The following is a 15,427-nucleotide window of genomic DNA, read 5'->3' on the forward strand; positions in this document are numbered from 1 at the left end:
CTTAACATATGGGCATGGTTTGAAATAGTTCTTAAGGTTAATCACAGATTGCATGACTTATTTCTTCCCGAGCAAAGATGGAATTTACATTTTTATTTCAATATCTGTTTACTAAGTCTGGTTCATAAATAAAGTATTTCCTAGCAAGACTTGACAACAAATTGTTTGTAATAGTTGAATTGATTAACCTTACATCACATTTGACTGAATAGGTACTCGTGTAGTTTTGGTTAGAGTACGGTATGTTGCAGTGGATGTTTTAAAGTGCTTTTAAGCAAGAAAAGAATGGCCGAAAAGCTCAATCTTTACTCTTTGTTGCCATAACGGAAAGGTTCGTTTACCTCATTTGCAGAATTTTCCAAACTTTCAGAGACTTATTGGAAACTCCCAATCTGAAAACAGGCCTTGGGACTTAGATTCAGAGGTTATTTGGATATAATTCGTCAATTCAATCCCGCCTTTGTCATAGTCAGCTCCGAAGCTCATTTAGATGAGAGGATCACGGATGGGATCTATGACTTGTTTTACAACCGAGTAGGTCCTCTCATTCCTCAAGGTCGGGATCCTAAATACGACATTTTCACAGGAACCCAACAAGCGTAAGAAATATAAATGCAGACAAATAATGTAATGAAAATCTTAAGCGGGAAATAGGGTCACACATTGAAAACACCAACCAATTTGTCCAATCTTTTAAGACTGTGACAGAGATTTGTGGGGAAGAGAGCTTAAATGAGAGCTTAATAGAAAGCAAGGAGTTAAATGAGATTCTTATTTGACTTTTTGAATGAGGTCTAGCTGTTTATACTTTCGATCTTTATTCTTTTATTTAAAGTTGAAGTGTTGCTTGATTTTGAGCAACAGGTTATCTAGTTTAAATCAATTTCATGTATAATACATGAAATACATTCATGAGTTGAAAATGGAGTATACATATAATAAACTATGTACAAAGATTAACTGTTAAGAGAAGTTATCTAGGAGAGCTGGAAGAAATCAATGTTTGCTACACAAGTTGCTAAAATTATTTTGACTGTGGTTAAAACAAAAACTTTAGAAAACAACAAAAATATAGGTTTTTTGTAAACTATATTTAAATAAATATTAAATATCCTTATATATAGGTATAATTCTGTAAGACAAAATTTTTACCAGAAAATTGTGGACGTTTGGTAAGTTGCAGAAACGTGGGAGGGGTCTTAAATTAAAGGTCTTGACCCCAGGGACTTGGGAAAAATAGCAGAATTTCCATAAAGTTACCAGAAAACTAGATATAACGTAAAATATCCACCATAAGAAAACCATGGTGACTGAAAAACGTCTGCATTCTTATCAGCGGTTACTTATTCATTTGCAATGTTTCCATCTATTCCGAAAGTCAATGTTGTTAAATAATGTTTCAAAATTAAATGTTTTCGTTTGTTTTATTTTGTTTTCCGTTTGTATAATGAGTTAAATTTATATTTAACTATACATGGTAGGGGAAGACCTGCAAGTCGTGAAAGAGTATCCAGGAATTCAACTGACACAAGAAATGCAGAGAACGTCATGTAAGGCCTACCTATTAAAGAAATCCACAGGCTGGTTTACAACCTGTGTTCAAGAAAGCTGGAAAATGAGTTGAGTGTTGTTTCTCACAATCTAGGTCCTCTTAACAGCACTTGCATGCATTGAGGCTCATTTCACTTCAAAGAGGAGGCCACAAATGGACAGTTCAACGCATGTTGCCACAATGGACTCATTAACATGCCACAACCACAAGTAAATGACGAACTAAAAGAACTGTTTTCACATGATTCTAACTTCATCAAAAACATAAGGCAATACAACAGTGAACAGTGCAATGGCCTTTGCGTCGCTTTCCGCTACACAAAAAGAGATTCCGGGAAATGAGCCTTACTGTTTTAAAATTCAGGAACAAATTCATATATACATTTCTGATTTACTGTCGTGAAATGGGGAGTCGCCTTCATATGGACGATTGTGTCTAAATTTAGGGGCTATGGCCCCTACAGGCCACTAGTAATTAATTATTTTACAAACCATTACTGAACATTTTAGATTTCAATAAGAAAAATTGAACTTTGTATCCAACTGTTGTTTAAGTGTACACAAGGTGAACAAACATACATATCAAAGAAACTCGTATACAGAAGGGAAACTCATTTTGTTTTGAATTAATGATAAATAAATTACACAACATCCTAATGTCATCTTCTCAAATGAATAATTTATACGTCTTACAGTGAAATGATCATTTTTTTTTTTTTTTTTTTTTTTTTAATAAAAGAGGTTGGCGGCCTCTTTTAACCTTGCATTTGCCCGTCCACATAGACTAAGCGCCCATGCGTGGATCGTTTACAGCAAAGCAAGGAGTGAGCCGGTACAGTACAAAGGTGAACTGTACTGATAACATGTTATCGGCAGTGGCCAGGATCCGAACACACAACATCGCTGCCTTGGGCCCGAAGTCCGTGACGCTACCGACTGAGCCACCGACTCACTAAATTCACCGTCTTCATTCATTACTTTGAATTTTCAATTAGCCTCTAGAATGATTGTTAGCTATTGAGTAATTGTTATAAACTTAACATCATCTCTCCTTCTATTTCAAAGTGTAATAAAACATAAATTTATATTATACAATCTATACAATTTACAGATTAAAATATTTTAATAACAGTTTAGTTATTTAATTTTTAAAAAATGGGACACTATATTTGAGATAAGAGGATAGAAAACTCCTGACTATGTATTTGGTTTGTTCTGGAATGAAAAACCGTTAAGAATAATGGGATTCTAGTATTGTGTGCAAATCATATCTTGGTGACAATATTACAGTGAAATGTATAATTTATAGAGGGTACATTTTGTGGCTTTGACCAACCAGATTTGCTAATTTACCACTAACATTTTTTTTGTGAAAGAGTTGACCTTTAGATAGGCCTACTCATAATCAAGCAATAACTTAAGGTAAATCACAAAATAAATTTAAAGTAGCCTAAATAGTAATAGCTCAACAACAAAAACCATTGTCCAAAAGTCCAAAAACCAAAAGTCATTTAATAACAAAAAGGTGAATGCAGTGTTGATGAGTTCCTTGATAAATGATGTAAAAGTGAATACACTTTAAATGGAAAGGATCTTTACGGCATACCAATTCAACTTGTTTTAATACTTTATGATAAAAGAACAAATAGGGAACACAATTAATAAATTATCAATATACAAACAATGCAATCTAAATTTATATTTAACACAGGTTACGAAGATAGCTTGGGGTCAAATAATTGTGCAGTCATCTACTTCACTTGCAACGTCATTATACTAGATAGTCTCGCCAGCGTTTTAATCAACATGTCTGATAATCCAAGATCATTGATTAAATAATAAAAAAAAAATAACCAAGCCCAACTCGTTTATAGCTACTGATTGAATTTATTTGAAATAACTTCAGTTTAGTTGAAAAGTGGATATATTTTTGATTCTTACTTGTTGGTACCTGAGAAATCATCAATATATGACCAGTTAACTTTGTTTCACTCCCCAGTTAGTCTAACGCCTACAAGTACAACTCGTTAATGTACCAAATTAATGTTTTTTTTGTTTTTTTTTTTGGAACTATTAATTGATTTCTCTCTCCTACTCATGGGTAAGGTGTTTGGGGGAAGTGGGATTTTCAGGGTATGGGCTAGTTGGTGTGCAAACTGAAGCCGAATGAAGCGCAAGAGGGTTTGGCCCCAGGTTAGGGCCACCGGTGGGCGTGGCTCCGTTTCCCAATGAGGACAGAGAAGGGAATAATGTGGATCTTTAAATCTACCATTTAAACAAGTGTTTGTATAAGCCTGACCACCATTAGGTTTGTATGTAGAAACAAAACTAGGCCTAATTTATACAGCTTAGTTTCATAAAATACACTTTGGTTTCACTCCTTTAGCTGTGAGGCAAAGTAAAATCATGACTTTATAAATTGGAAAAAAATTTGGGGTGTGGTTTGAATTTTATAACATGAAAATTAAGTAATATTAGCCCACTTTCAAAAGATCCACCTCAAAACTTTAAGAACCTATAGAGGCCAGGTTTTAATTAACCCAGCAGAGGTCACAGTGAATTACAAACATGAGGAGACGCACACTGTCTTTTTGATCAGGTACCATTAAAATAGCCTACCAGATTTCAGTAAGCATTATATTTTAATTCTTCAAAATCTCAAAAATAGGAAAAAATATGTTATTTACAACCTTCTCCAGGAATATGCTTAAGATAACAAAACATAAAATGAGCAGTTTTATGAAAGCTGCCGGACGTCCGTTGCCGGCCGTCCCGCCGTAGTGGGGTACTCATATTACATTCAATGTTATTTACTTTTAATAATTGCTGTGCCAACCGCTCGTCCAATCCGTGCCGCCCTAGTAGTTTAGATTCCCTGTCTAGCCACTGAGAGGTACATAATACTTCTTTGTGACCCAGCACACAATTGAATGGCAATACTAATTAATGAAAACTGTAGCCAATCAAAAATAAAAAGAAATATGAAGCATTGATTTACAAATCACGAGGAGGCACACTTTGGTGGAATTGACCAGTACATGATAAAAAGCTGTTGCTAGACTGAAATGAGGAGGCAAAAAGTAGGTCACAGTGTTCCTGTAATATAGTGTGCTATGTAATGTAAAGGCTGACAACAGGGATAACTAATAAATATAGTTTTATTTCCCAAAGAGCACAAACCCGGCCATTTAGACAGCATGAATAGACTAAAGGGTTCAAGACTCACCTTTGTTTTTCCATTTTCTCCAAATAAGAGTGGTCGTTATCACCATCAACAGAACTGTTATTAGGGCAGCAATCTGAAAAAAGTGAAATTATTAATCTAACTGATTTTAAAAATGTACTTCCGACTTCAGATCCCTTTGCTCGTGTTTATCCTAGGGGAGAGGCTCGTTATTAATGGATTGGCCCAAAAAAAAAAACAAACTTACAAGTATTAAGTTTTTTTTTCCTTTTTTTTGTAATAAATAGCCAAAGTCATTGTAATAAGTTTCACATATTATTACCGGTAGGCCTACTTAATCTTTTACCCCATGGGGAACCCTATAGGGGATTGATAGCATCATTAAAAACATAAAACACTTGATTAAGTATATATACCGGTAGGCCCTACATATTTACAAATTTTATTAACATAATTAGGAAACACTGACTGTGGATTGGCGTACTTCAGCCTAGGACTAATCGAAGGTTATCGAAATATACTCCTTCAGCAAATAGCCTAGTAGACCTTTCCTTTAAAATATGCAGTAGGCCTAAGTATCTTAAGGAAGTCCCTTTTGTCAAGGGGTAGGAATAAGATGAGGTTTGGCAACTTATTATATATTGTTATGGATCTATTTATTTATTTATTCCAACGGGAAACCCATTACATTGATACATTACAAAGAAATAACAATAAAAATCAAGGCAAGATGTGATACAAATGTTACAAATAATCAACAACAACAGCAGCAATGTATTAATACAATAAGTCTAAATTCTACAGCAAAAAATGTGTACATTGAACATGTAACAATATAATGTTGCGGGCTTGACAGGTTCTTACAATAAAAACTTGGCGATTTTATATTACTTATTTATTTACACGTATTATTCTATATTTTTACAGATATTAGAATTACCTAACACCTAACTAACCCTATCTAAACCTAGCTAAAGCCTATTCTAATTAACAATGTTTCTACTTACAGCTAGCCTCTACAGGATTTATCACTACTTCTGTCACAACACTGTCACTATACTGTCACTAGTGTCACTACACTGTCTCTACACCGTCACTACACTGTCACTCTCACTAGCACTAGCACTGGTCACTAACACCGACGGGCGCTTGCTGCGACGATTCTCGGAAGGCTCAACTCAACTCAACTGCCGTGTGCCGGAAGACGGTCCCTTATATAAGTTTACCGTGGAACATTCTGGAGGCACCTAGTAGCCCAAACAAAGCTGTTTACAGATCACCGTAGGCCGTAGAAGCTTCTGGTGGATGTCAAAGACCCTATTGACGTAGTCCGTTGACATGGGTCTATTGTCTTTCACTGGCACGTACGGAGAAACCTTTGTAAACAAACAACCCTTTTGAGACGGCGCCTGGCTATTGTTACGCGGGGCTCCTGACTTGTAACAATAACATAACCATATACCATTTATCAAACCATTAACAAACAAATAAAATATTTTCAGATTGACAACAATAATAAATATTTTTTTTTACTTTGATCATGCAACAATAACAACAAATAAATATTTTAAAAAGACAACAATATAAATAATTTGACTTTTGTAAAACTAATGAATACTGAATTGCTAACAAAAAATATAATCTAACTTATTCAATACTAACAAAGGTACAGATTGTGTCTACATACATTACAAGCTATGTGTCATTGCCGCAGGCTGTAGAGCTCATCAGTTGTGACTCTAAGCAGGCTCCTCTTGACTGATGTGGAACTGTTGTTGAGGCTGTTTGCATCATAGTTGGTGCTCACATGCCGTCTTCCAAAAAGGTCGGTAGATCTGGTTCCAGTACGACAAAGGAAACCAATCTGGCTTAACAGCTACGGACAGTCCACGGAACCATTCACCAGCTTGTGCAGAAACACTACTCCAAAAACATCTCTTCTGGCTTCCAAGCTTTGAAGGTTGAACAATGGCTCGAGATCTCTAATAGGAACTTCTCTGAAGGCAAACCCCATCCGACAGCCAAGGAGACGTAAGAACCTGTCTTGGATGGTCTGAAGCTCCCGAACCAGGGTAATCTGATGCGGCGACCATACTACACAGTTATATTCAAGCAGCGGACGTACAAGGGCGCAATAGTGTCCTAAGAGAGCGGAGGTCATCAAAGTCTCTGGAAGAACGTGCTAACAGGCCAAGAGATCTAGATGCTTTCGCACAGATGTTTTGGATATGTAAATTGGGTCTCAAATCCTGAGCAAGCATTACACCGAGGTCACGGATACTCTCACGAGTCAGTGGAATGTTATCCAGTTTGTAGTCGAAGATGATGGCATATTTAGTTCTATGAAATGTAATACAGTTGCATTTCTTCACATTAAGTGACATGTTGTTTATCTGGCACCAATTCACAATAGCCTGGAGACTCTCCTGAAGCAACAGACAATCAGCCGGTGAGGTAATTTTTCCATACACTTTCAAGTCATCTGCAAAAAGCAGTCAGTCAGACCCAATAACCTCAACAATATCATTCACAAAGGTGTTAAAAAGATACGGTCCCAAATGCGAGCCCTGGGGTACACCCGACGTAACTTCAAATTCAGTTGATAAGTGTCCAAAGAATCTAACTCTCAACTTATGGTTGGAAAGATAGGATCCGAACCAATCTAGGAGCTCTGCAATTATTCCATAAGCTTTTAATTTAGCCAGGAGATGGTAGTGGCTAACTCTATCAAACACCTTAGAGAAATCAAGGTAGATAGCGTCTAATTGCTGGCGAGCATTGAACGCCTTAATTATTTCAGTTTCCATCACAGCCAAGTTGGTAGCGGTAGATCTACCAAAGGTAAATCCATGTTGTCTCGGAGAGAGGAAACTTCTAAATAGAGGGAGTGAGCTTCTTTACGACCAACTTCTCAAACACCTTAGCCACAGCAGATTGTATAACCACAGGTCTATAATTGTTAACATCCTCCTTTGAACCTGCTTTGTGTATAGGTATCACATATACAAGCTTGAGAATATCAGGGAAAACTCCACTACGAAGGGATTTGTTGAACAGAACATGAAGAGGGTCACACAGTAATACTCTGCAATATCTTAGAACACTTAAGGAATGAGATCAGGTCCACAGCCTTTAGAAGTATCCAAATCTCCTAATGCTTCGAACACTTCATTTGCAGTGAAAGAAAGTTTACTCAAGCAGTTTACGGTATTAAAGTTATACTGAACTGTAGGGTTTGATGGAGGAGAGAATACAGATGAAAAGAAACTAGCAAATAGTTCACACATCTGCTCAGGCTGAGTTGACGACAGATCATTGTGTGTCAGTTTACTTGGGACAATCTCTTGACGTTTTAGGTTATTGACAAATGTCCAAAAAACTTTGGGGTTGTTGGGAAGACAGTTTTGAACATATACAATGTATTCTCTGTAGCAATGCCTTGACTGCCGACGACATTCTTCTCTTAATCTCGAAAACTCCAAGTAGGACAATCTATCTAGGGTATTCTTGTAAATCCGGTGAAGTTGTTTTTTCTCAACGATAAGGTTGATTAGATCAGTAGAGAACCAGCAAGGGAAGCTGGTGCTACCAATTTTCTTGAGCAGTGTATTTTGAAGAATAATATTCTTCAAGGTAACACAAAATAACTGAAACGAGGTATTTAGGTCAGAAGAGTGAACATCAGGAGTAAGATTCGCCTCAAGGAGACTGTGAAAGATATCAGCGTGACGACACCCCATAAGGTTTAGAATGAAAGTAAATTTAGGTTTAGACAGGAATGATTTTGGTTGAAGAACTATGTCAAGTGCTGGATGCTGAGCATCAATAGGTAACAGGGGTGCTACCTCTTCACGAACACACAGATCACTTGATGAAAGAACCAAGTCCAGGAGTACTCCTCTTGCATTGAACACTTTGTTGAACTGTTTCAGAGTGAGGATGCAAGCCAGCTCATTAACAGCTCTAGATGAAGCAGTAGGGCATAATGGATCAGGCATGGACCAGTCGACATATGGAATATTGAAAACTAAATATCCATAACTAAAGGCCTTCTGAGTCCTGAGTGTCTAACTCTAGGGTGATCTAGTCAGGTACGATGCCTAGTAAGATGATGATGTGTTGCTGCTCTAGAAGGAAAATCCTCAATACTATCTAATACGCATTTTATGCATGCGAGGATAGAGTGACTTTTTAAACACTGTTGTACGAATTCCCAGCCTAGCAAAGATAGGCTTGCACCCTCAATCAAGGTTATTCTTAACTCTCTTTTTTGCTGAACCAAGATGTCTTCGGTCGTGCATAAATTTCCCCATAACAGCAAACTAAAGTTCACATGGTACAAACTCAAGAGAGGTATTTCTCCATAACCAGAAACCCAAGTTTCAGGAGAAGGAAGTTGTAGGACCCTTGACAGTTTACTGAAGCCCTGGTCCAAGTGGTCACTCCAGGTTAGTTTCCGGCCCAGCGTAAAACCAAGCAGCTTCATTGGATCATTGGGAGGAGCATGTTTGGCCAGGCTGCAGACGAAAGACTGTGTATTGGTTTGGTTAAACTGGAAGCCATTGGACTCAAATCAGTTTGAAGCCTCAAGTTAGTGCTGATCAGCTCGGACCGCTACCTATAGACTGAAAGAGAGTTATTCTTCAACTTGTAGTCCTCGTGGCACAAAGGTGGTGTCGTCAGCAAATAGGCCTAGTACAAAATGTCCACTCTTGTCAAAAGTCGTTTATCATGACTAGGAAAAGAATCGGCCCAATTACAGACCCTTATGGAACCCCATATTCTACCTCTAGAGGTACTGAAGTTGCCCCCTCGTTAGATACCACCGGCGTTTACCCAAATTATAGGCCTATGACTCAATTGTTCTGAGAACAACTGAGGGGGCCATTCCATTTCCACATAGGCCTACTCTTTAACTCTCCAACTTCCAAACCAGTAGGGCATAGTTGACACAATCGGATACACAATTTAGGTCGCACAATGTGAGGATGACTGTGTTGCAAGCCTCAAATGCCTCGCCAACCAAACCTGCAAGCATCATGACCGCGCCTGTTGTGGACCGGCCTTAATGGAATCCAAATTGACCTTCCGCCAGGAAGTTATTTGCCTCTATAGGTGTTTGCAAAGCTCTAAGACTTGACCGAATATTGGTAAGATAGAAACGGACCTATAGCTGTCCAATCTATCTCGCTCTCTCTTCTTGTAAATGGGGACAGTTCTGGTAGTTTTTATGCTTGAAAAAACCCCCCTTAAAGATGTTGTTCAAAACCAACCGATAGAGGTTGAGAAATTTCCCCTGTCACCTTGGAAATATATTCAACCACGGAACACGGAGCTTATCTGCTATGCTGGTCAAACGGGTCCGCGGAATTGGCTAACTCTGGAACTCGCTAACCCCATGTTAAATGCCCTATCTTCAAATTTGGTCGATGAGAGGAACTCGCTAACTTGTTCGGTTTCGGAATTGGCTAACTCCGGAACCCGCTATCCCGCTCTAGAGCCGGGTTAGCGAATTCCGTCCTCGTACGGAACTCGCTAACTCCCAATCAGAGGCCTCGCGGGCCGTCCAATGGGAGCCAAGCACGAATATTTTTGGCCAGTGTTGCCGAAAGTGTAGTACCTGTATCGTATCGGCACCATAATGTCGTATCCTACGCTTAATTAGGAGTAAGAGCAACGTAGTCGATAAAATAAATATATTTTGAAGTATGTTTAACCACAGAGAAGTTCTTATGATTATTAGGGTGGAAAATGCATTATAGTCTTACCATAGACTAACCAACACAAGTAAACTTTACATCCCATTGTAAACTTTGAAGCTCGTTTTTCGTGTCTAGTTCATGTCCGGTGACACTGATCGCTAGTGTCGACAAAATTGTGTTTCGATTATTTTATAGTTAACTTCATGATTTGTTCCTTACTGTTTGGTTATATAACTAGGGGACGTGTTATTAGTTGTGATTAGAACGTTTTATTTGGTTAAACGAGGTTTTAAATTACTGAAAACAAGAAACAATTGTAAACCAAACACGACCTCTAAAGACAGTACACCGGACAGAACTAACAATACAACTGTCTTCAGATCATCCATAAGGATGAGAAATGTACTAATATAAGGGAGTATGTTTTATATGTGGGTTTCTTACTTAAATAGTAGCTTATTGGTATGAAAAAGATAAAAATACACATTTAATTTGGATCTATTACATGTTATGAAATATCTATTTTCGTAGTCCGCCATTTATTTCTTTTATTCAAATAAATACCATTTTGTGAACTTCTGCAAATAAAATTTTTGAGTTCGTATTTTATATACTGGGCTTGTAGTAACCTTAAATCATAAATCATAATAAAATTTACACGTTAAACGTCATTACAGAATTACATTGTAGTGGTTATGTATTTTTAAATAGAGCTATTGAATTTAAACAAATATTTATCAATACATTATAAAGTGGTAGGCCTAATGTATTCATGGATTGCATTAAAAGTTAGTCTATGCATAAATACAACTTGTAAATTTCTTTTATCGTAGGCTATAAGTGTAGAACCCGGGTCATCCTCTTAATTTTGTTGAATTAATATTAATTTTACTTCTTTCAGTAGGCTTACTTTTTAAAAGTCTGGAGTTTTTTTCCAGGCTGATTCTATCTTATCCAAAAACAAAGCTATTGTCTATTGTGTAGCTCAGTACTGGGGAATGGTGAACCGAGCAATGGCTTGGTATAGTTTATATCGTTTGTGAAAGCAATATAAAGGAAACCCAACACTCAAATCAGGAAAATCCGTCAATTAGTTTATTAAAAATCGTGAATTAAAATAACCCTGTCACGTTTTATTATATGAATATTACCTATATCTTCTCCTATTTTTTACTAGTGGTGCTTAGGTGTACAATCTAAAAACTGTTTTGAAACATGTAACATTATTGCTAAAAAATTCAACACATTTTAGAATTAGGCAACTATTTACTAGTAGGTCTACAATGCTTTGGTTCAAACTATTAGGCCTAGATAAAAACTTAGTCTATGTCATCATATTTGTACACGTAAGTTGGACGGTTCAATGACGAACATTTAATTTAAAATCTATGAATTAATTATGAAAGTTACGATGGTTGATGACTGTATTAATTAATGGTTTTGGTTTATTACGACATTACAATTAAATCTGTTTTCCGTGTTTAAGAACTTGCGTGTATTTTAGCTTATTTTCATAGAGGTTTAATTATTTATTACCAATAAACTAAATTTTGAATATTTTTCATATTCTATTATTTTCTTTTATACTGATGGCATTTATATTTAAGATCGAAATCATAAACATTTAACTGGCCATTGTACAGTTTAATAAAAAACACTTTTTCATGATTTTTTAATTGTCTTTTAATTACTTTGGGCTAGTTATCTGTTAAAAGTGGAATTGATAAAAAAAAAATAACATTTACTGTATCTTTATAGACACTGACATTTTGAAATACGGCAGTGTACGATTATTTTGTCGTACAAGGTTGGCAACGCTCCGAGCAGTGGGCGCGGCCGGGTTAGCGACTTCCAGAGTTAGCGAATTCCGCCGCGAGACAAAATCGAGTTAGCGGGTTCCGGAGTTAGCCAATTCCTGACTGAGACGGTTAGCCAGTTCCAGAGTTAGCCAGTTCCGCCACACGACCGAGTTAGTGAGTTCCTGAGTTAGCCAATTCCTACGTCTCGGTCAAACAACAACATAGACTTGGTAATAAGGTAACTTAATAGGTAGGCCTATTCAAGACTACACCATATGTAGGCTTTATGTAGGCATATGTAGGTAATTTCTGGGTAAGTTAAGTAGGCTACCTACCTTAAAGCACTTACTATTGAAACATAGGTAGAGCTTGCTACCAAATTCAGACTTACCCATTGATGTTCTTCCAAGATTTTAGAAACTTCAGACTCCTCAATGGAATTTTTAATCGAAAATAGAGAGCCTAGCTGATCTAGACCACTCGAAACCGAGTCCATAATGTTGCCTGTTTTCGGTTCTTCCATAAAACTCAACTATGATTCTATGTAGGGCCTGATCTATCTTTATTTTCTTTGCAAATTACAGTCGGTTGTTTACATTTTAAGGCAACAAATGTACTGATTTTGTCTGGCATAGGTACATAACCACATAAACTGGATCAAACACCGTATCAAAATAAAACACAAGAGATCACAAAATCACTATCACAATAAGTTAATAAGTTAAGTTAAACTTGTAAGAACAATACACAAAGGTCTAAATACAAATTATGAAGAAGTATCACTTTGTTTTGTTCAAGAGCGTATGGTAACTTCACAATATTCTGTGGAACAAAGCAACTACGATTGACGATGACGAATGAATGACTAGTTTAGTTCATTTCAGTTCAGTTTGTTTTGTTTGTTATTTATATTTATTTATCACAATCAGTAAAGCAAGAGAAAAGAACGAACAAAAGGACGTGAGTGAATCATGTGTTGATGTGTTGATTCAAAACAAAAAACGTCATCAACTGATAGCGAAGCGACAGTCGCTGTGAGGAGATGACCGATGACGTACTGCTTAAAATATAATCAATAATGATTATCCCAATTAATTATTGTGATGTAACGTTGTGTATGGCATAAAATTAGTATATCTCACATAAAAACAAAGCAAATGCAATGCCAATGCCAATAATCACGTTGGTTTATCTACTGTATAATCTATCCAAACCAAACAGGTGCAAAATAATTAGTTACCATATTTAATACATTGTTGACAAAATGATAACAAACTTTTGAACTTTTTATATGAATTGTTTTTAAACCTTCCCGATAATATTGTAAAAATGCTATGTACCTGTCCAAACCTGGATGTGTTGCTATAGCTATAGTCTCTCTCTCTCTCTCTCTCTCTCTCTCTCTTTCTCTCTCTTTATATATATATATATATATATATATATATATATACTTCCCCATATATATATATACGTCCCCATCTTAAATAATTGAGATATATATATATATATATATATATATGTATCTCAATTATTTAAGATGGGGACGACACTAAGTGCATATTATAACCTTCAGGAGTTAAAGGCGGCCGTGCTCCAGCAAGGACTAGTGGGGCCTTGGCTCCAGGCCGCGGCCTTTGAAGTGCCAAACCCCGTTCCCATGGTCCGATCATGCTGGTTCGCGAACTCATTCAAGTTCATCTTGCCTTACACTTTTAAACCAAATTTCATCAAAATAGGACAAAAATTACTCAAGTTGTCGCGTTTACGAACATATATATATATATATATATATATACATATATAAAAATTAGAACGAATGGTATTTTTGGGCTCTGGGGACATCAAGATAAAAAGTAAATCGGTCCTGGGCATAGTTATTAGAGTGAAAATTTAAAAACGTACGTTTTCAGGAAAAGCACTTTTAAAATTTTTTGTTCCGTTTTTTGAAACTTTTTTTATTTTTTTAATTTCATTGACATTTGAAGTTTCATAAAATGTCCATGGTAACGCAATATCTTTGGTGATTTTTTATTAATAGAGCATCTTTGATGGAAAAACACTAAATTATGTCACGACCATCACGGACATAAAACTGAATTTTAAAAATAGTTAATATTATTTTTGTAACTATGTTTTGCTATTAATTAATTTACTTTTATGACCATCATACAATAAACAGCTCACTAAGCTTTTGGTATATATGGTCTTTCTAGAAAAAAATAAAAAAACTCAAAAAGTTGAAAAAAGCCAATAAAATCTTTTTAAGTTTGTATAACTCCGAAAAAACTTACCTGAGACCCGAAAAATCGTTATGTTTTTATAGAAGTGTACTTCTTTTGTGTATAAAACATTGAAATATGATGATATTTTAATTTTTGAAATTTTTATGATAGAAATCATCAACGTGATGGTCAGGGACAAGCGGTACGGTCGTGAATTGTCTGAAAAATTTTAAACCTTTGTAAACAATCCTTCAACTATACTGTTAGTTATAATAAAAATATGTGTTTCAATTGAACTAAACTGTTCAATTTACAATGATATTTAAGTTATTGTCACGACCAAACACAGTATAATCCATAAGGCTGGATTGGTCGTGAAAAAACCCGCGATGGTCGTGAAACTTTGGTCGTGACATTACGTGTTATTTGGCTCTGTTCTGGCGGTAGCCCTGCACCTCATGTTCGAGGATACAAAGTGGACTTCTAGGTTAATGTAGCAACATAAATATCAAATCAACAAAAATTAACCCCACGTCTACTTCATCAGATGACTATGTATGGTCATGGACACACCAAAATTACAAAAAACACAAAATTACCTTTATTAATCTTGTAACTACTTCTTTCAACACAAAACGACCGGCACAACAAACTTGACGTACACCCCGAACTAGTCTCTAAAACGAACTGACGCAATCGACGCCAGGCTTGCCACTGTCGTGCTCCAAAGTTGAAAATTTTTGACAAATGGTCGTGACGCCAAATCGAGGGACAGACTTATTTTGTCATGGTAGTCAGTTTGCAATGACACTAAAATTATAATATGCTCCTTTTTTGTAAGTTTAATAACTATTGATGACATAAAAATATGGCTTGATATATTTCGGCATAAATAATTAGTCTAAAAACAGCGTGAAAGTTGGAAAATGTACCCAAGGGACACGTCATGGTCGTGAATTTCGAGACTTT

General features: G+C 36.2%; 1 protein-coding gene across 2 annotated transcripts in view; it reads right to left on the bottom strand.

Moving 5' to 3' along the window:
- The window catches only part of LOC128991806 (neuropathy target esterase sws), a 57,050-nt gene extending 43,897 nt beyond the window's left edge, over positions 1-13,153 (bottom strand). Inside the window, exons 1-2 of one of the 2 annotated variants that reach the window (XM_054414999.1) lie at positions 12,628-13,153; positions 4,778-4,850 (exon numbers count right to left, since the gene is read on the bottom strand). In XM_054414999.1, the coding sequence (XP_054270974.1) occupies positions 4,778-4,850; positions 12,628-12,759 (205 nt within the window). In that variant the 5' untranslated portion in view covers positions 12,760-13,153. The remainder of the gene's footprint in view (positions 1-4,777; positions 4,851-12,627) is intronic. The other variant, XM_054414997.1, reaches the window with a different exon arrangement.
- Between the last annotated feature and the right edge of the window lie 2,274 nt (positions 13,154-15,427).

The sequence above is a fragment of the Macrosteles quadrilineatus genome, unplaced genomic scaffold, assembly GCF_028750875.1.
Source record: "Macrosteles quadrilineatus isolate MER2022 unplaced genomic scaffold, UCM_ALF_1.0 Scaffold_4__1_contigs__length_99947679, whole genome shotgun sequence".
Classification (NCBI taxonomy): Eukaryota; Metazoa; Arthropoda; class Insecta; order Hemiptera; family Cicadellidae; genus Macrosteles; species Macrosteles quadrilineatus.